At 37.0% G+C, this 27956-nt stretch overlaps 1 protein-coding gene and 1 long non-coding RNA gene across 2 annotated transcripts; one reads left to right on the forward strand and one right to left on the reverse strand.

The window, feature by feature from the left end:
- Positions 1 to 8805: 8805 nt before the first annotated feature.
- Positions 8806 to 17691, reverse strand: LOC132140825 (tectonic-like complex member MKS1). Its single transcript, XM_059549827.1, has 18 exons — positions 17409 to 17691; positions 16875 to 17002; positions 16740 to 16792; positions 15702 to 15857; positions 15084 to 15181; positions 14829 to 14957; positions 14376 to 14480; positions 14171 to 14279; positions 13298 to 13354; positions 13158 to 13200; positions 12874 to 12936; positions 12453 to 12523; positions 12304 to 12373; positions 12069 to 12176; positions 11254 to 11387; positions 11073 to 11155; positions 10887 to 10984; positions 8806 to 10686 (listed from the first exon to the last, which is right to left on the reverse strand). The coding sequence occupies exons 1-18, from the start codon at positions 17483 to 17485 to the stop codon at positions 10583 to 10585; spliced, it is 1686 nt and encodes a 561-aa protein (XP_059405810.1). The 5' UTR covers positions 17486 to 17691; the 3' UTR covers positions 8806 to 10582.
- Positions 17692 to 18112: 421 nt separating this feature from the next.
- On the forward strand, positions 18113 to 20830 carry LOC132140303 (uncharacterized). The gene is made up of 4 exons (XR_009433772.1): positions 18113 to 18313; positions 19063 to 19183; positions 19276 to 19395; positions 20760 to 20830. It is a non-coding gene; the product is annotated as an uncharacterized LOC132140303 (long non-coding RNA).
- The last annotated feature ends 7126 nt before the right edge of the window (positions 20831 to 27956 follow it).

The raw sequence follows: 27956 nt of genomic DNA on the forward strand, positions 1-27956 counted from the left end.
GCGGCGTGTGAAGTTGCAGGATGCTGGGAAAAAGAAAAGCTGTTCACTGTTACAGCATTAAAATCACAGATGTGGTGCAGAAGGTAATGCTGTTGCTCACAAAATATGAGTTGTTGGATAACAAGGACCAAGTCTTAATCCAATGTCCTTCCCCTATGCATACCCACACTTTGCTGTATCCTCTACTGTTCTTTTTCTGATTGCTAAAATTATAATGATAATTAAAAAATATTGTCCTTTAATCCAAAACTCAATTGTTTATGGAGCGAAGGCGAAGCACGTGACATACAAAAAAATATTGTGGCCACATTTGAACAATTTGTTTTCACATGTATTAATTCATGGTCATGTTTAATTAATTTGCTCATAGTAATGATTTGACTAAAATTAGAGAACTAATTTTTAATTCATGGCCACTGTCTGGTACTTTTTCCCTCACATGTCATGTGCAGGGCTCGGCAATTGATTGCAAAGTTAAAGGTTTATTGATTTTTAAATAAATGAATACATTTCCTTCGATATGTCCTACCCATACTTTCTGTTTCAACAGTGAATGCATCAGCTCATGAAGATGGTTAAACCATTCCATTTTTTTAACAACAATTTTTTTTTATTATCCAGAGAGCTCATATCCTACTTTTAAGCATAATGCTACAATTAGGGTTAATGTTTTTTATTTTATTTTATAATTTTTTTATTTAGTTGATATTTCCATTTTATTTTTAATTTGTATGTTTATTTTAGGTACATTTTTGTTATTTTTAACTTCATCATTGTTTTTTATTGTTTTTTTTTATTATATTTTTTTTCCAATTTGTTTTAGAAACTTTTAGAGCTGCCAAAGTTAATGCACTAACCAATTTATAAAATTCCCAACATAGTGTTACTCACTGCAAGTTTTATTTTAGTATAAATAATACAATTGAATAATACAGTATCTATTAATTAATATTCGTATATAGCTTTTATTATTATTATTATTATTATTATTGGAAAGATTTAATAATACTGTTTGTTGTTATTATTGCTTTTGCTGTTTTATAATATGTTTTTTTTTTTGTAGTTGTTGTATTTATTGTTTTGTTATTTTAAATTTTAGTAGTTTTAGTAGTTTTTCTTTTTTTGTAGTTTTAGTATTTCAACTTAACTAAATAAAAACTAGAAGTCAAAATTACCTGGCAACTAACTGAAAATATTTAACGAAAGTATACCTAAAAGGGTTTAAATATAAAAATGGGACTGTAATGAATCAGGGCAAGCTGAAACAATTTGAAAAGGACTTCCTGCAATATATATATATATATATATTTTTTTTTTTTTTCCCAGATAATATTTATATTATTTTAATAAAAAGAAATGTTTTTAGTTTAAGTTTTAGTTAACCATAATAATACTGGTTACTGCTAGTGCTTACTATTTTCATGTTCAATGGAGGCAGGTTGTAAAGGTTTAAGTTTACAATAATATACCATGCATCAAAAGCTAAAAATAAGTGGTTGTTTTTATTTAGTTTCATAAACAGTAATAAAACTGCCTGGAACTTTTAAATTACCACAGCAAAATAGAGCAAAGACTGATTTGGGATGCCTTTGTGTTGTCCTTGTTCCCTGGAGATATGTCCCAGCTGTAATGGACCGGCGAGGCTCCAGAGCCAGTGAGTAAAAATAAAGAGCAGAACAGTTGCTCACAGCTGTGAGCTCTGTTTTCACCCTTCAGAGCTGCGCTACTTCTCTTCTTCTCCTCCTCTCTCCACACAACCACCCACCAGCATTTGTTTTCATCAGCAGCTTGCTTTATTACAAGTGTGAATGTAAATACTTTACTGCTCTTTCCCACCATAGTAAATGTTTCCAGCAATAATAGTCTAATATAGACATGTTTATATTGTCTGCCATTGTGTGAGTTTGGGGTGGGGCCATCTCGGCTCACTACAGCTAACAATCCTTTACTGTTTCTCATACTTAGGGTTGAGGATTGAAGAACCCCCTAACTTTGCATATTAAATAATGTGCGGAACTTGTTCCATTTCAGTACAAGCATGAATGATACATTACATCAAATCTCACAGGATGTTGAGAACAGGTATGCAAACAGTTTTCTAAGTGATCAAAATTACAATTTATGCCAGGCAGGTGATAAAATGGATTTAAAAATTCGTCTCAGGTTACGAATGTAACCATGGTTCCCTGAGAGGGAACGAGACACTGCGTCCTCTGAGGGGACACTATGGGGAACACCTCGTCGTGACCCGTCGCTGAAGCATACTTTGAAAAATGCCAACGAGTTGGCCGGTGACAGCCACTGACGTCACTACCAGCGCGACTATAAATACGCGCCCGTAGGACCCGTCACTTATCTTCTTCGTGAAGCTTGCATCCGAAGCATGGCAGGGAGCTAGAGGACGCAGTGTCTCGTTCCCTCTTAGGGAACCATGGTTACATTCGTAACCTGAGACGTTCCCTGTCAAGGGAACTTCGAACTGCATCCTCTGAGGGGACACTATGGGGAACAGTATACCCACGCCGCCATGCTGAGGGGAGTGCAGACCAGAATCATGGCAAACACTAAGTACCAACTCTACCACTTCACCGGGAGTCGCCCCTGGGACGGTTCGACGGCTGTCTATGACATTATCCCTTACGGCCAAAGGCCTAAGCTACATACCCAACTTACCTGTGGGGCCCTGGCCCGGGGTAGAGCTGAAGGCTTGGAATCACAAAAGATTCCTTTAAAGGGATACGGCTAAGAACCTGGCACTTTCTTCTACCAAGTCTTTGCCTGTCACACAGGGGCTACTGCTAGATTTAGCAAAAGCTTGCTGAAAAAGCTGTCCCAACAGTACTCTAGTAGCGGCGCCCTGTTCTAGATAGGTATCAGAGGATACCTGGGTGGAGTGGCGCCCAAGATGAACGGGGCTTTAACCGACTCAAAGAAAGGGCACGAAGCAGCCGCGCGAAGCCCTTACCATATAGGATTTTAGAAAGAACGCAGAGTACTAGCGTGCACACTTACCATAACATGGATTTACAAATACTGTTCTAAGGAGGGGCTCTCGTGGAACTCTAATAGAGCAGCTCGTAGATGGAATGGCCCGGGAGCAGAGCAATTGGAGGACGGAACGTACAGATGAAGCCTCGGCCACGGCTGTACCATGGCGTCCAGCCCCCAAAGGAGCTGGATGAGTCAGAGGAAGCCAGAGGGGATAGTGCGATGCTCTCTCGAGCCGCAAAACCGATCCACCCAAGTCTGGCCAACCTCTCCAACTCTGCTTCAACACCTTGGTGCGAAGGCGCCATTCCCCAAGCCTCAGCCCCTGCCTCAGCAGGATGTCTGCTCTCACAGTGCGTCCCAAAACAGTATGTAGTACTGGAGCGCTCTGAAAGAACCGAGAATCAGTCTCCCATGAGAGGAGGACTCCGAGCTCCGAGCAGCATGCTCATAGGTGACCCTTTCAGAAAAGGGGAGCACTGCTAAACTACCGCGAGAATTGCCCACACAGCCCCCCATGTTGAGGGACGATGCTTGATGTGTATAACAAATACACACCGGTTGGATGAAGCCCAAGGAACACCGGGGCTAATCATCTCAAGAAAGGGAATGAAGCGGAGCACGTAACCCTTACCGTACAGGATTTTAGAAAGTGCGCAGAATCTTGCGTGCACACTTACCACTTTACGTGGATTTCAGAAAGTGCACAGAGTCTTGCGTGCACACTTACCACTTACGTGGATTTCAGACAGTGCGCAAAGCGTTAACGTGCACACTGACCACCATGTGGTTTTGAGAAAGTACATAGGCTTAGCGTGTGTACTGAAAGGTTACCTGACAACCACAGTATGTGGGAGCTCACATTCAGAGAGACCTGTGAAGCCTGCTACCTGATAACCACAATATGTGGGAGTTCACCTACAGAGAGGCCTAGAGAGGCCTACTTACTGTTACCAGATAACCACCTCAAGTGGAAACTGAAAGTAATATGGAACTCGACTCCAGGAAGGCTTGGTGAGTCCTACTACCTGACAACCACAAACCGTGGGAGCTCGCTTTTTAGTGGAAACGCACAGTATGTGGGAGTTAAATCTCCTACTACCTGGCAACCACAATATGTGGGAGCTCGCCTTCAGAGAGACCTGGTGAAGCCTACCATCTGAAAACCACAATATGCTATTTAGTGGAAACGCACAGTATGTGGGAGCTAAATCTCCAGGGAGGCCTGGTGAGGCCTACTACCTGGCAACCACAGTATGTGGGAGCTCGCCTTCAGAAAGACCTGGTGAAGCCTACTATCTGAAAACCACAATATGCTATTTAGTGGAAACGCACAGTATGTGGGAGCTAAATCTCCAGGGAGGCCTGGTGAGGCCTACTACCTGGCAACCACAGTATGTGGGAGCTCGCCTTCAGAGAGACCTGATAAAGCCTACTACCTGAGAACCACAATATGTGGGAGTCCACCCAGCCCCTCATGTTGAGGGGAAGCGATGCTTGAGGTGTATAACAAATACACACCGGTTGAATGAAGCCCATGGAACCCAGGGCTAATCATCCCTCAGACCCTGCTTACCTCTCCGTGACCTGCGGTTCCTCTTGCCCCTGCCCTTAGGCGGGGGAGGAGCGCGAGCCGCGACACTAGCCTTCTGCGCCTGTCTACGATCCTCAGATTGAGATGGGCCAGGACCCCTTTTATTGTTCGGGCTCGGACCTGGACCTTCGTGGAATGAAGGATTTAAAAGCAGCTGAGCACGCCCTTGCCTCCCTGACCTTTTCGACCACCATCTCGACGGAGGTACCGAAAAGCTTAGAAGGCCAGACCGGAGCATCGAGAAGAAACCCCCTTTCTTCCCTCCCGATGTCTGCCAGGTTCACCCACAGATGTCTCTCCGTTACCACCATGGCTGCCATAGACCTGCCCATGGCGGAGGCGGCCTGCTTGGTAGCCCGGAGAGAGAGGTCTGTGGTGTGGCGCAGCTCGGCTACCTGGTCAGGTGAAAGGCCCTCGCCTGTATCCAGGTCCTTCAGCAGGTCAGCCTGGTAAGCCTGAAGCACTGCCATCGTGTGCAACGAAGCCGCAGCCTGACCTGCTGCTGCGTATGATTTGCCATTTAAGCGGGATGTATCGATATTAGCATAGCTCTATACTGAAACCGATGGATGCGAGAGGAAAACGGCCTCTTCCATTCCTTTTCGACTTCTGCATGCAAGTCAGGCAAGAATGGAAGGCTCACCTGGGCTGGAGGGCTATGGTCAGACAAATAACGCTCATCGAGGCTACCTCGTGACGTTACCTTTCTGGCACGCTTCCATGGCAAGTCTAATTTTGCAGTGGCACGATCCATAACCTCTAACAGCTCCTCATACGCAGGGCAAAAATTTTTGTCCACACAACTGCTGCTCACTGGATATTTTCTCTTTTTCGGACCATTCTCTGTAAACCCTAGAGATGGTTGTGTGTGAAAATCCCAGTAGATCAGCAGTTTTTGAAATACTCAGACCAGCCCATTTAGCACCAACAACCATTCCATGTTCAAAGTCACTTAGATCCCCTTTCTTCCCCATTCTGATGCTCAGTTTGAACTTCAGCAAGTCGTCTTCACCACATCTAGATGCCTAAATGCATTGAGTTGCTGCCATGTGATTGGCTGATTAGCAATTTAACGCATTCTCATCCCAAGGCGTCATATACTGACACTCTTGACATTTCGTCAACATCCTACGCATATGGCACCCTCTAGCGTCAATATGAGACACAGATTATGGGTTAAGGTTAGGGTTAGGGTTAGGGTTAGACCGCTAGGAGGCGCCTTCTGGCCCATTTTTATCTGCTTCTAATATTGACGCTAGAGGGTGCCATGTGCGTAGGATGTTGACGAAATGTCAAGAGTGTCAGTATATGACGCCTTGGGGTGTTACCAAGCATTTGAACATGTGTACCTTATAAAGTGAGTGTATATTGCCTCTCTATAAGGAAAAGACTGTACAGAGGTAAGACACATAGTGTCAAGTCTTTCACTACCATGCAGTATATCATAAAGAGAACAAATTATGATTCACGAGATAAAAATAAATAGCAATAAGATTCTTTTGATACACAAATAACTGTATGTGTTTTAAAATTTGCTCATCTAATAAACATTAATAATGTTACGTGTGTACCTTAACTAAATCGGTAGTTACTATCAGGCATGAAAAAAATGTGTTGTACAAAATGATTTGATGTTTGATGTTGGGCGTATATTTGCCTCATGCTTAAAGACAGTTCTCTGAGGTTCCATACTTAGAAATGTCCCTGTTATCATAGAATTAGAACTGTTTTTTTAAACTTTATAGTCATAATTATCATTATAGCATCCTTGGTGTGACTGGGCCTTAACTTTGAGGTGACAAATTTTGCACCACTCAAAAATCAGTTCTCTTTCTAGCTATTGTTGCAGAAATTATACACTTTGTCTTTAAAGGAAAAAGGACTCGTGGTACACTGCATCTCGTGCTTTCGTGTGACTTCCCCTTTCATTGGTGTGAGATACCAGGTCATCCCTATGGACAGAGCATGGCCATAACTTCCATTCCGGTGACTGATCACTGGAGAGCAGGAACAGAGATGGGACTCGAGGTCAGCTGGTAATCAGCAGACAGCAGCGGGCCTCTCTAATGAAGATGCCTGGCATAGCTGACAAGCTAAAGCAGACGCAGGAGGATGAATGAGTCATATGCTAATAGATGTCAATGTGATGACAGGATGAGGTCATGCTGTGCCAGGCATGACGCCTCAATGCCAGCCACCAGGAATTCCATCTAATCTGCTTTGCATTGCTTACTATTATAATGATATTCTTTATTTTTAATTTTTAGAATCCAGTCATATATAAATAATTCTGTCATATATAAATGACACAACATAGAAGTTGGAAAGAAAATTTGAGTACTTGTGCAAAAAACATCAAAAAACAAACAAACAAACAAACAAACAAACAAAAATGCTGTGAGTAGTTGCCAGTGTCAAGATATGGTCACATTTACCAGTAGTTTGGTGAGTTTTAAAACCCAGCTATTCAAAACTATTTAAAACTTAATTACTTCTTGGACACTAAATATTTCAACCTACAATCAAACAAGATGATTTTAAAGGATTTGTTCACCTTAAAATGAAGATTCTGTTATCATTGATTCACACTTATGTGGTTCCAAACCTGTATTAATTTCATCCTACTGTATGTGTATATATATATATATATATATATATATATATAATTATTATTTTTTTTTATTTTATTTTTTTTCTTTGGAGAAATCGTGGCTTAGTGGTTAGAGAGTTTGATTCCTAACCCTAAGGTTGTGGGTTTGAGTCTTGGGCTGGCAATACCATGACTTAGGTGCCCTTGAGCAAGGCACTGAAGCCCCACCTGCTCCCTGGGTGCTGCAGCATAAATGGCTGCCCACTGTGTATGTGCACTTTGGATGGGTAAAAAATATAGAGCACAAATTCTGAGTATGGGTCACCATACTTGGCTGTATGTCACTTCACTTCACTTTTTTTGAAGAACTAACCAAACTGTCTTGGTGACCATTGACTTCAGTTACATGGGGAAAATAACACTTGCACACCATGTTGTCATGAACACAAAGAGTAGATGTTTAGCATAATGTTCTGGCTGCTCTTGTGAATTGTGACAGGGCTGTCAAGGTCCAAAATTAACATTAAAATGTATTAAAACATACACATGTGCTGTTATTTTAAGAAATTTAAAAATTTTGTTTGAGGAAAAGACCAAAACTGAAAATATTCCTATCTGCTTACAACTCTCACATTTAAGTTGTGTTCACTTAGTGTGCTGTGACCATATTATCATCAGTAACAAGACAAACAAAAACCAATGAACAACATTAGTCTGGAATGATTTGAGTGTAAGTAAATAGAAACAGAATAAAAAAATAAAAAAGGTAATTGTGACTTTTTATCTCACAGTTCAGACTTTTTTTAATTACAAGTTTGCAGAATAAATTTTTCAAACTCACAATTCTGACTTCTTTTCAGTACCTCCAGGATTTTGCGATCACTGAATTTATCGCAAAATCAAGCAAACTCTGCAATTTTCACAAAAGCTCGTAAATTTTCGTAATTGCCGAATGATTTAACATAGTAAAACTATAGGAACTTGTGGCAGAAATGGTCTAGTGTTTTTGAGTGTTTTAAAATGCTTTTACATAACTTTTCCCAGCACTTCAAAGCATTAAGTATTACCGAATTTGAAATTTATTTTTAATGTGACAATATTTGTTCATCCTTCATAGGTTTCCCCCATGTTAAAACTAAAAGTTTCATAATGTAGGAAAGCAAACAATTATTTAAAAATAAAAAACATATACAATTACCACTAATGGCTGCAGAGATGTACTTATATATATATATATATATATATATATATATATATATATATTAATTTAATTATATTTAGACATTATGAATGACAGTAATAAAAGTAAATTTTATCAGATGTAATAGGCCTATATTTATTACATCTGTAAGACGTCTGTTAAAGATCTGGGATTCATCTGCTGTGTACTCTGATAAACATCTCAGAAGCAGTTTTACATGCATTCTAATAAATCTCACATCTCAACACTCTTAAAAATACATCTTTCATATATGCAGACATCAAATAGACTTCTCCATGATGCACATGTGTGATTAGGGTGAGTGCTTTCCTGTCAGGTGCTGGTGCCACCTTCTGTTGAACTTAATGGCACTAGTGCTGGTGTCCTTAAATGTGGTTCTCGAAGACAGAAAAAGTCATAACAGTGTTAAAGAGAATTTTGTCTGTGGTATATTTTCACTGCAAAACAAACAAGAAATTCAGCAAATATCACCGCAAAGTTTGAGAAAAGCAGCAGTAAAATCATTCATTTTAGGCCGAAACAAAAAGGTAAAAAAGTTCCTCGAACTAATGAAGCTTCTGTTTCTTGGTGGTGGTGCAATCTCTGACTTTGTGTCTCAGTGACGTGCAATCATGGCAGGATGCATTCTGACAGAAACAGCTGTTATATAGGCACCAGGACTGAATTGCCCAGTTCTGACATTGCCAACCCCTCTTTAGACCCAGTAATATACTCTTAAAAATAAAAGTGCCAGGATAAACAGAAATGGCTATTTAACATTTTAATGTTAAAAACTTTTTCTATCCTAAGAACACTTTTCTACTACAAAGAACTTCTGTGTGGTGGGAAAGTTCCATGGATTTTAAAGATTCTCCATGGAACTGTACACCCTGACAAAGAACATATTAAGAAATGTATTTTAAAGAATGAAAATGGAGAACACTTCACACAGCAGCATGATACCCAAAGAGTCTGTGCATTTGGCTTCACTTTACACATGGACAGGTGGTCTGGGGGACAGTGGGCTGTGTTTTAATCCGACTGCCTGCCTCAAGGGCTGTGAACACAGGAGTGCTGATAGCTGACATTATGTTCTCACTATATCCATCCAAATCAAATGAAGGCCATGTGATCATGCATGTCTTTTGACAACACAAATCTGTAGAGAACTAAGTAACTGTAACAATTCCCATGAATCATATGACTGCCCTTCCATGTTTTTATGACACGTGTGGCTTGTTTATAGATAAGATGGTGCCCTCTGCTGTTTATTTATGTGCTTGGCATGTCTCACTGTCTGCATTAGACATTAGACTTTTGTGCAAGTACTTTTAACCAACTCTTGGAAAGTCATTTGAGTGGATCTACAGCATAAATTCAGTTCCAGTTATCAAGTTCACCTAACCACAGTTGTAGTTTATCGCATATAAACGATCCACAAATATGTAGCCACAAAACTAAAAATATCCAAATATGTTTCTTCCTTACCTTTTAAAAGTATAAAAAGTCTGAAATAATTGAAATATAATAAACCTCGCTGTGTGAAATAATAGCACAAACACATCTATTAGTTTGTGAAACATTATGCACAATTATGGTCAGATTTAACCAACGCAATCTCTCTTTTGGCATTAAAAAAAAACTACTGTCAGAATTGACTAAAAACAGAGAAAAACTAGCAATTATTTAATTAGGAAAATTCATGGGAGGACAGTATTTAAGTAAATCATGCAATGTGATTTACAAGGGTTTGCGGTAGTTCATTTACTGGTATTTGCATCATTGCACATTATTTAATGCCCAAAACAAGTGTCTTAACCCATTTTGCGCTTGACATGGCTGTGATTGTTTCTAATTTGCTCTGGTCATTATGGAAATTAGTCTGTGTTGTTTCATTTGCACATTAGCAGTAGATCACCCACTGAACTTTCCACTCCTATCTGCACTTTTATGGGACTGTGAATTTGGGCTAAATTCTCTTTGAAATTGCTCATTCTCGATAAGTTACCAAAGCAATCCTGTTTAGTTTTTACAATAATAATGTTTTCATTAAGTACATTTGCAAAAAGTAAAAGAAATAGGTAGAATGCACATACATAAAACAAGTAAACAACTGAAACTGAAAAAAAAAATCTATACATTTCAAACTATACAAAAACGTACTATACACATAACCAGTATTATTATACACGTTCCATGTGTAATGTTGCTATGCAGAAGACTCAGAGTTTAATTGGGCAGAGGTGTTGATGAGGTCTCTGGGTAAAGTGTCTCTTGCCTCCTGCATTCGCTTACGTGCCCTCTGAAATGCTTCTGAAATCATAAACACACACCAAATCAGAAAGTACATACATCCTGTAAAATATGATATATTGTTTGTCTGTACGGAGGTCAATAGCAACTTGGGAAAGGTTTTTTTTTTGAAACTTCTAACTCTAAATGTGAACAATGACCTTGGCAAGTGGCACTAATTAATAGCAATAAGGTCCTAAAGCTATTTAGTCTTGTCTTACCCAGAACATTATAGACAGAGCCCTGCTGACTGTGTCCGCCCAGCTGATCCAGAACAGTCTGCCTTCTTTTCTTCAGGGTGATGGCATCAATAAAAGCCCTGAATAAAATAAAAAAAGCTTTTATGGTCTTAAAGGAGCAAAATACTACTGTTGCAATGACAAAATGCTGAGATTGTGTTGGCCAACCTGGCATGCTGGATACAATTAAGAGTAAAGGTCACACTTCCAGTGGTTTGAGTGCGAAAGCCAAACCGACTCAACCGCTCTCCCTAAAAATAGAAGCAACATATAGAACATTAAACTGTTAAATTGAATTACTGGACATGCTAGTGCAAATCTTTACAGCAGGAAATGTATAAAGAGTCACCTTGAAAGTGCCAGGCACTCGGACATAACTGATGTCCTCGAGTTCAGGTGCTCCGCCGATGAAGAAGCGTCTCAGTTCAGCCACGGTGCCGGACTGGAGGGGTCTCCATGTGTGGCAAGTCATCCTGTGATACCCTAAAAACATGAAGTCACAAAATGTAGGTACAAGAACTTACTTGTACAAAATTTGCTACAGTTAATTAAATAAACAATGTCCTTGGTTTAAAATCTTGAATTGGAATGACACGTGACAAAAGTACATCATTGTGATTAATAAAGTGGATCACCCAGGCTGCATTTATTTGATCGAGAAAAAAAAAATTACAATTTAATGAGTTTGAATATTTAAATATTTTTAGCAGCAATAACACCATTACTCCAAAATGTTTTATAATAAATAATAAAAATGTATTTATAGCTGAATTTTCAGCAGCCATTACTCCAGGCTCCACTGTCATATAATCCTTCAGAAATCATTCTAATATCCTGAATTTGGTGCTCAAGAAACATTCCTTTTAGAAATGATTTGTAACATGCCTTTATGGTTTCTTTTAATTAATTTAATTGCATTTGCATTTAAAGGAATGTTTGTGGAAATGTTTATGGTTGATATTTATGATTTAAATAGGAAATTATCTAAAAAACCTGTCACATGTTTATGGTGCCAATGTCACCCACATCACAATTTTACTAAACAAAATTAATGCTTTGTGAATTGGTTATGTAGGATTAAAAAGAAAGAGTTTCAGGAGAACATCTGACATGAATGTCACTACATTATAATTTGCGATATTTCAGAACAAAATACTGTCCTACCCGGCATTGAGGGAATGACCAGGAAGCCATAGCCTTCAGTTCTGTAGCGCTGCCAGAAATCCAACGAGAGAACTTTGAAATACAGCACTGGCCACTGGGGCATTGACCCTGCACAGATGATCAGCACCTGTGTTTATTCACTGATCATTTATTTTCATATCTTCGGGACGTTGTCTGTGTAATGTATTTTTCTTATCATTAGTTCCATATATTCTGAGGCAATCAAAGATCTCACCATCAGACTCATCTTCCTTGTGGAAGAAGGTCTCAAAGCTGAATGGATAGGAGAAGAAGGCAACATCCTCCTATAAAACAGAGAACATGTTTACCACAGTTCCATGAACACAGAGCCGGTTGATGGGGTTTATTAAAATGACATCTTACCTTTTCCACACTGTGTGTGCGACACGTCTGAGTCACACCGGACAGACAGTGAAAGGGAACACTGGACCAATCTAAAAAACATGAAACAACATCAATTACTGACATAAAAAACAATGACTAATGTCTGTCCACTTAATTCACGCTTAAAATGTCCGAATGTCATTTCATTAGTTTAAAAACCAGAATGTTTACCTTTGCCTTCATTTAAAACATTACTATTGAAAAATAAGCAAACTAATACTTTTTTGCTGAAAAAGTGTACTTGTGCTTTCTTTAAAATCTTTCTGTAAAATGAATACCACTTCGTTTGATTTTGGAAATCAAATGCAATGGCGCGCATACATTTATAAGTGAGACTTAACTGTTGAAATATTTTTTGAGGTTGAGAATAGGTTATGTGGTTGAGAATAGGTTGACTTACTATTTGGTAAATCCAGGAAGAAATTGACATAAAGATTGTCATACTCATAACCCTGAGCAGAAACTGAAAGGAAAAATTGAACATTATATTGTGAGCAGTAACTTCTGAGACCAAGCATTTGCTAAAATTAAAATATATTATATATAATATATATATATATATATATATATACACACTGCAAACACTGCAATTTAAGCATGCCTTTAATGTACTGATGCTATACTGCTTTGCCCACAGTAAATCTAGGCTAATCTTTATGATACAGGATAACTGTTAATACTCACCAATCTCTCCATTTACAATCAGGCGAAGGATCCCTAGAGGTGGCTAAACGAAGTGTTGGACAATCAGAATGAAAATGTCACCTTTTTATTTGGAACATATGTATGACACCATAAGTCTGGATAAAAATTGCAATTCTTACCATTTCAAAGTCTTGGCCAACCAGGCTGTTGAGGTAATCTTTGTGACGTGTGTACAGCTTAAAAAAAAAAAAAAAAAAAAAAAAAAAAATTGCATGAGAATGATGAGGGTCAGCAATCCACAAGTACCCAAAACCCAAAAAAATATAAAACCATAAACCGAATTTTTTTTAATTGAGATTTATGCATCATCTGAAAGCTGAATAAATAAGCTTTCCATTGATTTATGGTTTGTTAGGATAGGACAGTGATCCTCAAATCTGGCTCGCGGGATCCACTTTCCTGCAGAGTTTAGCTCAAACCCTGATCAAAACCTACCTGTGAATTTCTAATGATCCTGAAGACACTGATTAGCAAACTCAGGTGTGTTTGATTAGGGTTTGACCTAAACTCTGCAGGAAAGCTGATCTCGCGAGCCAGATTTGAGGATAGGGCAATATTTGGTCGAGATACAACTATTTGACTATCTGGAATCTGAGGGTGCAAAAAAAAAAAAAACTAATCTAAAAATTGAGAAAATCGCCTCTAAAGCTGTCTAAATGAAGTCCTTAGCAATAAATATTACTGATCAAAAATTAAGTTTTGAGATATTACGGTAGGAAACATACACAATATCGTCATGGAACATGATCTAATATCCTAATGATTTTTGGCATAAAAGAAAAATCAATCATCTTGACCCATACAACGTATTTTTCGCTATTGCTACTAATATACCCATGCTATTTATGATTGGTTTTGTGGTCCAGGGTCACAAATGTTTCTAATCCATCCCTTATGAGATTCTGTGTCAGGATGCTGCCTTAGAAGGTACTCACTCAGAGAGTGAGTGAGATAGTAAACCACCAATCCTAGGCATGAACAAAGGGACATACATCTCTGTACATGTGCTGCTCTCTCTCGTTCTCCTTCACATGAATGTGTGATGAGGCGTTCTCCAGATACAGCCTCCACACCTCCCTCTTCTCCCCCTGTGTTTCCAGCCTGGTGTGAAAGACAGTCAAATACACCTTCTGTAATCACAATGAACTCGTCCCAATATTATTCACAAGAGAAGTTGACAGAAGTGGTAGGTCTTGCCTGTAGGCTCCTCTATTGTTGTTAAAGTCTGGTTTTATTGTGATTACTCCATTACTGTCTGCTTTTATGGCGCATAATACATATTCATTCTCTTTCAAGCCCAACCTGTAAAACAGTTACATGCCTGGTTATTTCACATTATTTTAAATGGGTCATATCATAAAAAATTGTTAAGTAAAGTATTTTTCTTTGTATTTTTGAAATAACACTGTTTGTAACATTTCTGTAGATTATTTACCTAGAAGTTTTAAAGATGCAGCAACAAAAATGTCAGTTTAATTTTATGGTAAGATAGAGAGTGGAAAATGGTGATATAAAACTAAAACAAAACCTAAAAAAAAAAAAAAAAAAAAAAAAACTTCAAATGCATTATTAATGGACCTCTTGTCAAATAAATGATAAGAAAATGTATGATATGTTTAAGTGGATAAAGAAGAGTATAGTCACACTTACTTTCCTGAAGGCCCAAGATCTCCCATGATGTACATGGCCTGCACTGGTGTGTTGATGATGTGACTGTTCTTTATGAACTCCTCCGAAGGCTCCCATGTGATTAAACGGGACTTGGGAACATTAGACTCTCTTAGTTGTGTGTAAAAAATAAATAAAATAAAAACAAGGTAAACCTCCTTAACTTTTCAAATATGATAAAGGCTTTACAGAAAAGCACTTCAAAGACAACTACACTATACTTCTAGGTGCACTTACACAGGACGTCTCTCTTGTCTCCTGTGCCTAACATTGGCCATGCGTTCTGCTAAAAAGGTTGGTGTAGGCTGAGCTGGGATCAGCAGACTCTGAGCTTGCTGTCAATACAATCACAACTTCAGAAATCTGGAAAAACTCATGCAGCCTATACATCCACTGGTGAATCTCACCAAACCTGTTGAAACCATATCTGGGTCATATCTTTGTTAATATCTTATTACATAAATAAACAAGAAATTTAATTAGCTTAAAGGAAATTAAGCCTAATTTCAAAATATTAAGATACTGTATTGTGATGTTTTCATGACAATTTTTAATTTCTCAAATCGTCTTTTGGCGGGAAACCTATTCCAATTCCAATTAAAGTCACTGGGAACTGAAACGGTTTGGTTATTAGCATTCTTTAAAATATATTTTTTTGTGTGTGTGTACAGCAGAAGAAATACATTTTTACAGGTTTGGAATGACACGGAGGTGAGCAAATGATGACCTTAAATGATGTTTGATTCTCTTTATGCAATAAAATTTAGTTATTTTTTATTTTTATTTTTTTTGATGAAATATGACCTGGGTATGTTTCTGTCAGGTTTAAAAAAGAAAACGGTATAGTCAACCGACCTCTTCACATTTGGAGAAGCGATCAAAGTCTGTGTAGGTGAAAATGCGCTGGTTTTGTCTTCTTTTGGATCTTTCCGTTGCCATTATTTCTGTGTGATACTGACGCTCCAGTGGTGTTTGACAATTTGACTCTGTTTGGTAAAGATCCACTTCATACTGCATGTAAATGACAAAGCAGAACTCATCAGATACACTATGAAAACTTACTATTTAGCACAGGGTGACCACATGTTTTTGGTGTATTGCCCTTGATTGGAGCTGTTCCAGTTTTAGAGCATGTTCGAAACAGCTCACAGATACAATGCAAAAAAGCCTGACCAACATAGCCAGCTGGTTATCAGAGCAATCACGTAGTGATTATTTGCAATCAATAAATTCGGCTGCAAACTACATTGATCATTGAGAGCGGAGCACTAATATTATCGATGACCAAAAGAGACAAAAAAAGAAAAAGAACAGCTAAACATTAACACCTGCAACAATTACATTTGCAGAAAACACATACGTTGTGCTCAAAATGAGTCTAAAATGAAAAGTAATAAGCCTAATTAAGGATAGTAATAGTCATTTCCATACACAAACCTAAAATACCATTTGAAAAGTTAATAAAAGTGATGAAAGGAAATGAAAGTATTAAGTACCGTACAATTAGAAAATGTTTAAAATATTTATTTATCATATGTTCTTATATAATGTGTTTTGGTAAAGCCTTGTTAGTTTTGCACTGCTTGCTATTCACAATAGTTACTATAACTATAGTGTGATTTACGGTGTATTAAAACCAGTCCAAAATTCATAACAATCAAACTAACATAATAAATATTAATTTTAATAAAAGCACAGGAAACACCCACAACAATTAAACAAAACATTATATTGTCCCCATTTTTACAACAAAAAAAAAAATAATAACAATATAATACAAAGTGAGATTTCAATGAAATATTGAACACTTAAATAGGAAATCTCCCCAGTTTCCTTTATTGAAATCTGGTCAGTTTAGTAGCGCACACAGCTTTGATCTCACTAGTGGCCTACCTGACTAAAGAACTTCTCTTGCCAACCAACCACCAGTTCCTCCGCATCAGTGGCTGTGTTAGAAAGAGAGAGAGAAAATGATTATCCACCATATGCCAGTGAATTGACAGCTTTATATCAGCATCCTTCACGTACTGGAAGCTGCTTGTGTCTGAGAGCTGAAGGTGTCCAGCTCTATAACTCCTATCTCCTGCTGAGAAAGCACTTGCTGATGGAGATGTTGAGACAGAGCAGCTGTGGAGGTCACACGCTGTATGCGCACTCTAAAACAGAAACAAAACAGTAACAGTAGTATCATATGTAATACATGTTGTCTTGGGGCATGTTGCAACTGTATATTATATTTAGTGACTTAAAGTGTCATGTACAGTATATAGAGTGGTACATGGATTTGGTAAAAGAGAATTATGGTAAAGACAGTATAGCAGTATCATGGTGCATTTATGTGTAAGATGAGCATACCACGGTACTTTAATATATATATATATATATATATATATATATATATAATGGAACTGAAATTCGTACACAATAGTATATACCTTGTGCTACAAGTTGTTTTTAAGAATACCATGGTATTTGATATGGTAAAGACGTTTGGTACATTTAATAGTATTTAAACTATTATTATAATCTAGATGTCAAGTACACTCAGACGACGTCACTTACCGTATTCGTAAGTTTTTAACTGCATCCCGGGAACGGTAAACCGATTCACCGGTGTCAGTGCACCAACCGTCGGCCATATCTGACGCTCGGTCTCAAAAGATAGAAGTCTGTAGGTTCAGTGTATCATTTGCATCGGTTGACTATTTAAAAACGCACACCAAGCATGAACAAGGATAAGCAGCTTTGACATTTAAGTTACTTCTTAATGCAATGCTCCGGTAGGAAGTTAATACAACACACCAGAGCGTCTCGTTGCATAGTAACACAGTAACGTTACCGGAAGCAGCCGGAAGTCACTCATGCGCATGCTCGGAGCGGATATAAATACCCTGTTCTCAAACCATCTAGCACTGCTTTTTGATTCAGTAGTTACACAGAAACGGGGCTTATAACTCTGATCTGGGAGCAGAAGTGAAAGTAAACACTCTGGGCTTCACGTTCACACATTTGACCACTGCTAGTGAACTGAAAGCTGTTCCACGTGGTTTTGTTTGTTGTTGAAAAACGAATATAGTGTATTGGATGTGGCTGAGGTCGGTTCTTTTTAAATCATATATCCATTTTAGTCGGCTAATATTGAAAAATCTGTTTTATTTAATGCGCATACAGCGTTGCTGGTGCTTTAATTCTGAATGGAAAGTATCCTTTTGGTTAGCAGCAGCTTCAACACTAAATACAGCTGATTTTTCTTGTCAGTCAAACCTGACCAGTTGACAAGTGCCCTAAACGACTTTACAAAACTTCACCTCGTTTGGAATTTCAGTGGGATTTACATGTTTAGACGTAGGTCAGATGTTCAGATATCTGATATGTATCTGATTTAAAACCTCATATGGAAGTGACTCAGAACGGATGCAAAAAATCGAATCTTGTGCAGATTGTTATGTTTACGATCTGTGTCACATGTGAGTAAAAACAGATTTTTGGTGCCAGTGTAAACGTAGACTAAGTTTCTATTTGTAGCCAGTAGAGGGCAGTTAACTCAAATGTGGTTTAGCTCATGGTTTTACAAATTGGTCCAGGTTGCAATAGCGATTGATTTATTGGCGATTTTTATTTATTAGCGATGCTAACTCAAAATCAACAATTCTGAGCCCAAACAAACTGATGAATACGTGTTCAAGTGTTATTGCAGTGAATTCCATCAGGTGAATACTAGTGTCACTAATACTAATTATATAAATAATAATTATATATATATATCACTGCAAATCAGCACAAACTGGTATAAATATGAGTACAATTATTAAGAAAAGCAAATTTTATTTTGGGGCAAAAAAATCTGAAAGAAGTCCCATAAATTATGTTTCGTGGTAACAAAAACAAAACTGTAAAATTGTTTGTGTATATATATATATTTGCAAGGAGAGCATCATACTTCTCAAAACGAAAAAAAAAAACTAGTGGGAAAAAAGAAAGAAATGAAGATTAAATTCATTTGTTGTTTTTGCAACTTAATTGAGTTATGAAACAGGTTTTCATAATAGAAAAGCTTAGTGAAAGGAAAATCCCATCTGTAGCCTGTAGAGGGCAGTTTAAGAAAACTGTTGAGGTTTTAGACCGTCTGCCTAGTTCTTTTGAGAAACATCTCATAATTAATTATCAGGATTTCCATTGTTTAATAGCTAAAAGCTCATTGTTCTTGATATTATAGGTGAAAGTGGAAGAAGGTTGGCAAGTAGTTGGTACTGTTGAGTTAAAGGAACACAGTCCTGAATCCACAGTTATGCCATGTTCAGATTTCAAGATGTCCAGACCTACACTACTGTTAATGGGTAAGAGCAAGTGTGTGTTCAGACATATTTAGACTCATAATTGTTGTGTTCTCTTTGCGTTACACTGCGTTACATTGTGTGTGTGCTATCAGGTGGAGAGGGTGACAGTCTTTCTCCAGAGCTGTGTCAGATGTGTGACGTCCTGCTCACCATCCCTCCGAGCAGGAACCTGCGCCCTGGAGTAGAATCTCTCAATGTGTCTGCAGCCACAGGTATGTTAATATATATGTAAGTAAATATTGTTCTAAATTTCTGGTAACCTCAAAATGTATTTGTTAGAAATTAAACACAGCTCAGGAAAAACATAACTTATTATTTCTTTATTTTTTACTTTTAAAAAAGATGAATTTACATTTTTAAAGTTTGTATAAAAATAATTAATGAAAATCATTTGTAAATGTTTGTTTTTTTAGTCAATGCGTCTGCAGACATTGTAATGAAATCTGCCAGATATCTTTATTCACTTTTAGGAGGCAAGTGTTATCGAATGTGTAGATGATATGATGTCGTTTTTTATAAAAACTATTTCTTCCAAATTTATCACAGAGCTTTAGATGTTGTGAATCAAACAGGCCCACTGAGTTTTTTTTTCAGATCAGCCTCTGTTAACCTTAAAGGTGTTAACCTTATAAATATGTGCTCAAAATTCATCGCTTATAGTGCAATTCATCGCTCATCACTCATTGTGTCTATGAGGACAAATTCTATAAAGAGTCTTATAGCATTTTGGACCAAAACTGTGCATACAGATTTTTATATTAATAGGACAAGCGGTTGCATAGTTGGGGATTTTTACCGTATTTTCCGGACTATAAGTCACACTTTTTTTCATAGTTTGGCTGGTCCTGCGACTTATAGTCAGGTGCGACTTATTTATCAAAATTAATTTGACATGAACCGAGAGAAATGAACTAAGAGACATGAACCAAGAGAAAACATTACCATCTACAGCCGCGAGAAGGTGCTCTATGCTGCTCAGTGCTCCTGAAGCCTACCACTGAGCAGCATAGAGCACCCTCTCGCGGCTGTAGATGGTAATGTTTTATCTTGGTGCTTGGTTCTAAATAAATACGACTTATAGTCCAGTGCGACTTGTATATGTTTTTTTCCTCGTCATGACGTATTTTTGGACTGATGCGACTTATACTCAGGTGCGACTTATAGTCCGAAAAATATGGTAGTTTTTTTATAGCGCCACTAAGTGGCCAAACTCCACAATGTTTTTCATGTGATCTCAGATCTTACATACATTGTAAAGTGAATTTGGTGAATATTTCTCATTCTGTTCAAAAGATAGAGTATAGCTGTTTTAGTAAAATCAGCCCCGCCCTTTTTGAACATTTTGAAAGCTTTTTTTTTTTTTTATTATTGATATTCGTTCTCCAGAGAATAGTTCTAGTTCGCAAAAGTACGTTTTTCAAAAAATCCAGAATACTTGAAAATTTTGCCAGCATGGCAGCCGAATCCGAGGCGTGTGCTTTGGCTGACGTAATCCAAGGTTTCTACGACATAAGACACGAGCCTGTGATGAACTGTTTAGGAGTTGTTAACAATTTTGTACTTTTGACCGCTGTAGCGCCCCCATCAGACCGGCTGGAGCGAGCCTTGGTGTAGTTGTAGATGGTGTGTACACCATCCCTCCAAGTAGAGTCCTGCACGGGTTCGGGTGACCCGCAAATTTGGCTGAAACGGGTGAAAAATATCCAACTGTGTCAGATACGGGTGCGGGTCGGACAGATTCTGTATATATATATATATATATATATATATATATATATATATATATATATATAAAGATCTGAATTAAAATGTGTTTGATTTAAGCCTATTTCAAAATTTGTGTCATAAAATTATATCGCGCATACAGCTCAACTAACGCGATCGTTATAAAGGTGTTTAAACAACAATACACTTCCACTTGCATGTATTTGACAATCAGAATATCAGATATTTCATTCCATAGCTAACACATTTGTGAATATTGGCCTAATCTAGGCTATCCAGGTTTTTTTTTTTTTTTTTTTTTTTTTAAATTGCATCTGAAAATGACTTTGTGCAGCTCATTCACATGTGCGCTCTGGCGCAGATCCGCCTCTCGCGACGCTCAGCTGTGAACGATTTAAAAATGGGTGTGACTCAAGCACTGATGGACCAAAGAGCACGTATTTTGACATTTGCAGTAAAAACCTGAAATATAAATTCTCAGAAAATGCATTTAATACCAATATATTGAAACTTCTGTTTATATACTCCATTAATAAAGGAGTCCAGACATTGGAAAAATATCAGTCCACATGCGTTTTATATTTAATATGAGGGAAATAGACATGCCTGCATGCGTGACACAAAAAATATTTAACTTTTAGGTAGCAAAATATGTTTTAGTATTTCTGTCAATTACACTAAGGTTATTACATTGTCTGCTATATATTTGCTTCTTATTTATTAAATACGGGCAATTGATTGATAAAACATTGATCAAAATTAAGATAAAATGTATAAAAAACGAATATCTTTTAAAAAGAGTTTTCCATAAATAACTTCTGTATGACCTGGCAATAAAATTAGAAAAAAGTGTGTCTAATGTGATTGGCTTAACTGATTTGATTTCGGGTGCGGGTCAGGTGTCGTTTCCATTTTAAGCGGGTCGGGTCGGGTGCGGATTTTAATTAGTGCTGCTGTCGGAAAACGGGTCGGAGGCGGTTTTAAGCACTGCGAGTACGGACGGGTGCGGATTTACAAAATCGGACCCATGCAGCTCTCTGCCTCCAAGTATCACATTTCAATGACGACTGAAGGTTTAGTCTGCTTGATCATGTTTTACAAGGAGATTGCTGATCCTTGGTCATTCTAACAATTACAATGATTTCAGCACTATGCGCTTGAATCCCTAAAAATAATATAGAAAAAGGGTTTATTTTAAATATTTAACCAGATTTCACTGAGATTCAGGATTATACATAAATGAAACATCGATTGTTCATTCATAATGTATTTCAATGTAGTTCAGTCATTTTCTTTTAATGTGTTGAGGTTTTTTCCTTCTCCCGGCATTCTGCTGCACTCTCGTCTGTCCACACACACAGGAAGAAGAAGATGATGATGGCAACAACGACAAGGCAGCAGCATTATTTACTCAGACGTCTCTCATTAGCTACCTACAGTGATTAATGACTGGATTACTTCATCAATTAACAGTCTGAGAGTCTGGAGAGGCTCATTGATCAGATAAAGAGAGGCTGTAGATGCATTCTGGACCAGTTACTGACTATGACCACCTTGTTTAAGACAAGACCTTCGCTACACAGGGTCAGTGGGGGAAAACATGCTTTTATAAACAGAGGTGTAATGTTGAATTATTTATTCTCTTCATGAAGGAAGTTACTTCATGTGCTTTATTACTGTACACAATTGCTACATGCAGATTAATTAAAAGTAATGCTAATTTTATTGATGATATTTATATTACTTAAAAAAAACATGAATGCTCAATAATAATTAACAGTATTTGAAGCAGCATGGATTAAACAGTACAACAACACACACAAAACTGTAGGCTAACATGGCTAACGGCTGTGTGTTGTGGGATGCAGTATTTTCACAGTGTATTGCTTAAATGTAGGAGGTCATCCAGGTACTGTATTTCATGTGTAGTGTAAAATGTGTCCTACTTTATATTAAGTGGCCTCAACTATTATGCATTTGCATCAGATAATAAGTACAATGTACTTATTGTGTTCATATTGCATGCATGATTGCTGCTATTGAGGTGGGATATGGGTAAGGTTAGGGACAGGTTTAGTGGTATGGGTAGGTTTAAGGGTGGGTTAAGATGTAAATAAATAATTACAGATGTAATTATGTTCAGGTATTTGTAAAAATATAATTACAATGTAAAAACATGTACCAATAGGTGCACTGTACCAAATGATTATTTTAAATGTGAATACATAGTAGTTAGGGCCATTTAATATAAAGTGGGACCTAAAAAGTTTACATTTTCAGTGTGCACTACAGCGTATATACTGTACACTTCAGAAATAGAGCAAGTTCCATCCAATCAGCAGGTGGCACTGCATATATATATATATATATATACTAGCAGGTGAACACTGAGTTTTTTCTGTGACAGTTAAGATGAGGGATTGACACATGGATGCTGTTGCTAGACCAGTAACATCTAACAGCGTTTACGTAAAGTTCACTGAATGGATATCTCACACCTCCATTTCCCTTCACGCTTCACAGCGAGATGCTGACTGCAGGTTATGGACCAATATGGTTTACAATTAAACTAAAACGTGCACGATTGGCACGCCTGCGGGGAGCAGGACAGGACGATTAAGCTGCTAATACTATAGACAGTTAGACCTCACTTTAATTTCACCCATAGCTGCAGGGGAGAGGGAGATATGAGATGAGATTGAATGTAATGAAGCACTCTATTGTTTTTACAGGGAAGAATGATCTGAAGTTCTCTGTGACAGGAACAGCTATCCTCTGATGTGTCTCACAAAACTGACGATTTGTTAATCTGTTAAATTGACAGATATGTGGATTATTATTATTTTTTTTTTCAATTTGATTAAAATTAGATTGCTACATTTATTTTGTTACTGATTTCATTGCTTTGAGACATCATTGGAAGAGAACTGAGGCTCTTAAGGTATCATAGTAACTCATAGTCTACATTTGAGTGTTTGTAAGACCAGGGTTATTACAGTTAATTAAACTTCAATGAAAATAAAAACATAAATTAAAATAAATATTAAATAAAAATCAGATACATAAAAATGACACACACACATATGTATAAGCTCCTTTATTACTAGTCATTAGTAGTATTGATCATTAGTATGTTCAAAATATTGTTACACTACATTAGTAGTGTTAAAATAATATGTTGGTTAGTCATGTATGGCACTATGATCAATGTATGTTGTTTTTGAATGTTATAGAAATTAAATAGAAATAAACTGGATTGATTGGTTAATTGAGAACAAGACAAAAAAAAATAATAAAGCCATATTGATCTTAAAATATGCCTTTCACTATTTTTACATATTAATTATTCAGTGTAGAACATTAATATCCGTGGAACCAAAGGAAAAGTTCTTTATAGTGGAAAAGGGTTCAAAATGTTCTTCACACTAAGAAAAAAAGGTTCTTTTAGGAATTCATAGAAAGGGTCTTTAAGAAACACCAAATTGTTCTTAAATGGCTTTCCTGCAAAAACCCTCTTTAGGAACCGTAATTTTTAAACATGTATGTATTTACAAATATGAACAATAGAAATAATAATGCCTGCCTTAGAAGGAATCTTTAATAGTCTCCACTTCACTGTGCTCAGTGAGCAAGTTATTCAGATTCTTCCTCTGTTTACAAAATCGAAGCCGAAAGTCAACATTCTCAGAGTTCCTCTTTCCTCTGGTGTGACATTTGTCTTTCTTTTATCAGCTCTCAGGATGAGAGCGGGCGTGTCTGCTTTTCTCGCCTTTGTGTCGGCAGGTTAGATTGACTGGCATTTCCCCCTCCCCGGAGTGCAGTTCTATTAATCTGTTTAATATGCCACAGAAAGGAGCAAAGTAATGGAACAGCCGAGCGTAAAAGCTGCCTGCTAGCTGTGATAGATGGAGGTCAAGGGCGAGGGAAATTCTAAGTTCTTTTAGCACATGCAGGTCCAAACAAATCTTATGGAGTGAAATAGTTGAACAGCTTCAGAAGCATCTATCTATCTATCTATCTATCTATCTATCTATCTATCTATCTATCTATCTATCTATCTATCTATCTATCTATCTATCTATCTATCTATCTATCTATCTATCTATCTATCTATCTCCTTTAATCGCTCCTGTTCACCCACACTCCTTGCAGTCTATGTAGTAAATGAAGCAACTGCACAAATGAATATTCCTCATAAATTTAGTATGACACTGTTTTAGTTCATTACAGATCGTGAGTTATTAGCTAATTTGTTCATTAAAAGTGCAGGGCAAATTGACTGAGCTGGTGTGCTATGACTGGACTAAATGTGGAGCTTAGCTGAGGAGTACAATTGAATTAGAGTTTAAAAAGATAATAAAGTAATATAGTAATATTATAATTACTATTTTCATATTCAGATGTTTAATAAGACAATTGAAAATATTGTTCTGTTGAGTTTTATCCAGTTTAATAATAGTTGTCTATTCATACATTTTTTTATTTATAAAATCATACGTTTTTAAATATAAATATTATAATATTAGCATTGAATAATATTAATTCTAAATAATCTACAATGAACATGTTAGATAGTCAGATGACCTGCTGTGTTTGTATACTGTCACTTACTTTTGTAACACATCCATTTGTAACAAAATGCAAATTTTAACGTTTAACGTTATCCGTTTTCTTTCCCTTGTTTTCTCTCTCTTCAGTGTGCCAAATTACAGAAAGAAATATAAATAAATATTGCTTGAATTAATGCCTATAATAGGTATAGTCCTCTACAAATGTTTAAATATACTTGGATGTAATTAACTTGAATTATATTTAAGTATCTAATTGTTTCTAAGTGCAGTTATATGAACAGCTTTTTCCCCTTTATGTTGGGAAAAAAATAGTCCAAATGCATATTGTTGTATTGTGTTCTTTATTAGACAATGTTACAGCTGCGTTGACCAACATTAACTCTACTGTACTTTTTTTACTGTACTGAGTCATTTGTTTTATTAAACAATTAGTACTTAAATTTCACTGAAAACCAAGGTAGACATCAGTTTTGTTCTGTCATTCAATTTGGCCTCTGGTCAAAGTGTCAGACAAAAGAAGAAAACTGGACTGTAAACTTGTGTGTGTGTGTGTGTGTGTGTGTGTGTATGACGATAATGCAGCATGACACATCTGAAATGAGACTGTGGTTGCTATAGCATGGAGCCAGGAGAGGACAGACTGTGACATTAATGATTTGTATTTACATCATGTAGGCTACTCGCTCACGGCCAGTTTCTATATGATATTCCCTGCAGGATCCTTCCAAACCTCATTTCCATACCTGTGAACTAAATGCCCCCTCTCTCAAAAATCTTTGCATGTAAGAGGTAAGACAAGTTTATTTTTGTGATCAATAGTAAATACATCTAATTGATCGAAAACTGTATTTTGGACACATTGCATAAACTAATACTACAAATGTTGAGTTGCAGTTTGTGTTGAATGTGTCTAACCATAAACCTGTAAAATCTTTGAGAGAATATACAGTGTTGGACCATTTCTAGATTATTACTGTATATGAAGTCTGACTTTGAACATGATCCACTAACATTTGACAAAGAAAATCTGTGCTTGGTATTAGATGAAGAACTTACTTTAGTAAAAAATGACTTACTAAAGTCATCGATGTTTAGTGATGAGCTTTTGGCTCAAGGTCTGCATTTAATGTCACATCAGAGGTGTTCTGTCGGGATTAGGACTTTGCTTTCTGCAAACCAGTCAAGTTCTTCCACACTGCCTGAAACAATCATTTCTTTTTGAACCTTGTCTTATACACAGATGCATTGTCATGTTAGAATAGGAAAGGGTCCTGTTCAAACTGTTGCTATAAAATTAGAAGCACACAATTCCCTAGAATATCATTCTATGCTCAAACATTAAGATTTGTAGACGTGGAAATTACCAAAGTTGTCAGACCTGTACATTAGAAGGGGGTGTCCCAATACTTTTGTCCATATAGTGATTTCAGAAGCAGCCCAGGTATTTAGACAGACACACTACTCATTTGGCATACTTTTTTGCACACTATATATTGTGAAGTATAGGCATTATAAGCTGAAATATTAGTAAGAGACTCACTTCAGCATACACTGATACAAAAATAATATGCTGCATGCATATTATTCACAATGACACAATGATTTGTCTTAATTTATTTTAGTGCTAGTGCTTCTCAGTTAGTAATGCACGTATATTCACACATTGCTTGAGATAGAAAGGCACTGATGATTACAGACCTTTCATTGCTGGTAGAAGAAGAAAACACAGCGGTCTTGTTCCCTGACACTTGCTGGCAAGGAAGGATGTGCATCGTTATCAGCATCCACCCTATCTCTCCATCCACCCACATCTGTCTCTGTGGCCTGTCCCCCTGATCTGTCTTCTAGCAGCGTAAATCACGTTTCCACTATGATAGATCCTTTCACAGCTGAGCAGGAGACAGGTGTCTCCAGTTATTGATTTCACTCAAGCCCTTTACCAGCACAGATACCAAATCATTACAGAAACACCTGATCTCAGATTCGTAGCATGCATTATGAAGTATCTCTTAACCTTCCTAAATATTGATGCATGGGAAGGGAAATAATGGGCAATATAAGAGCATATGGCTTGGAGATGAGATCAATTGAGCACTTATACTGTAGGTTTGTTTGGGCTTCATAAATGAGGATAAAGTATGCTGATCAATTTCTCTGTAGTTCTGCTATTAATATTTTACATTTAAGTTTGGTTAAAATTGGAATAAATGAACAAGATGGATCATAAGCTAAACTACCAGTCATTCCTAAAACATGCCATGTTAGGAGATCCATGACAAATATAAAAGTATGTGTTAAAAAATCTACTCAAAATATTGTGAATTTATTAGATTTTGTTTTCATTTCTGAAACAACCTGATAAGAGATACACAAAAACAGAAGAAATCAGGATGGAGGCAAACCATATATTATATCAGCTCAGTAAACGTAAAAGAAGTTAATATTATGTGATAACTTTACTATTGTCAATTGTGAAT

This window comes from Carassius carassius, chromosome 5 (assembly GCF_963082965.1).
Source record: "Carassius carassius chromosome 5, fCarCar2.1, whole genome shotgun sequence".
Taxonomy (NCBI): Eukaryota; Metazoa; Chordata; class Actinopteri; order Cypriniformes; family Cyprinidae; genus Carassius; species Carassius carassius.

What these genes read in the sequence shown, in the direction of transcription:
- LOC132140825 (XM_059549827.1), bottom strand. Translation starts at nt 17,485, where the DNA reads ATGGCCGACGGTTGGTGCACTGACACCGGTGAATCGGTTTACCGTTCC. An exon ending in TCAGACACAAGCAGCTTCCA is followed by an intron (nt 16,793 to 16,874) that starts GTACGTGAAGGA and finishes TTTCTAACACAG; the next exon opens with CCACTGATGCGGAGGAACTG. An exon ending in GGTCATTCCCTCAATGCCGG is followed by an intron (nt 11,388 to 12,068) that starts GTAGGACAGTAT and finishes TCATGTTTTTAG; the next exon opens with GGTATCACAGGATGACTTGC.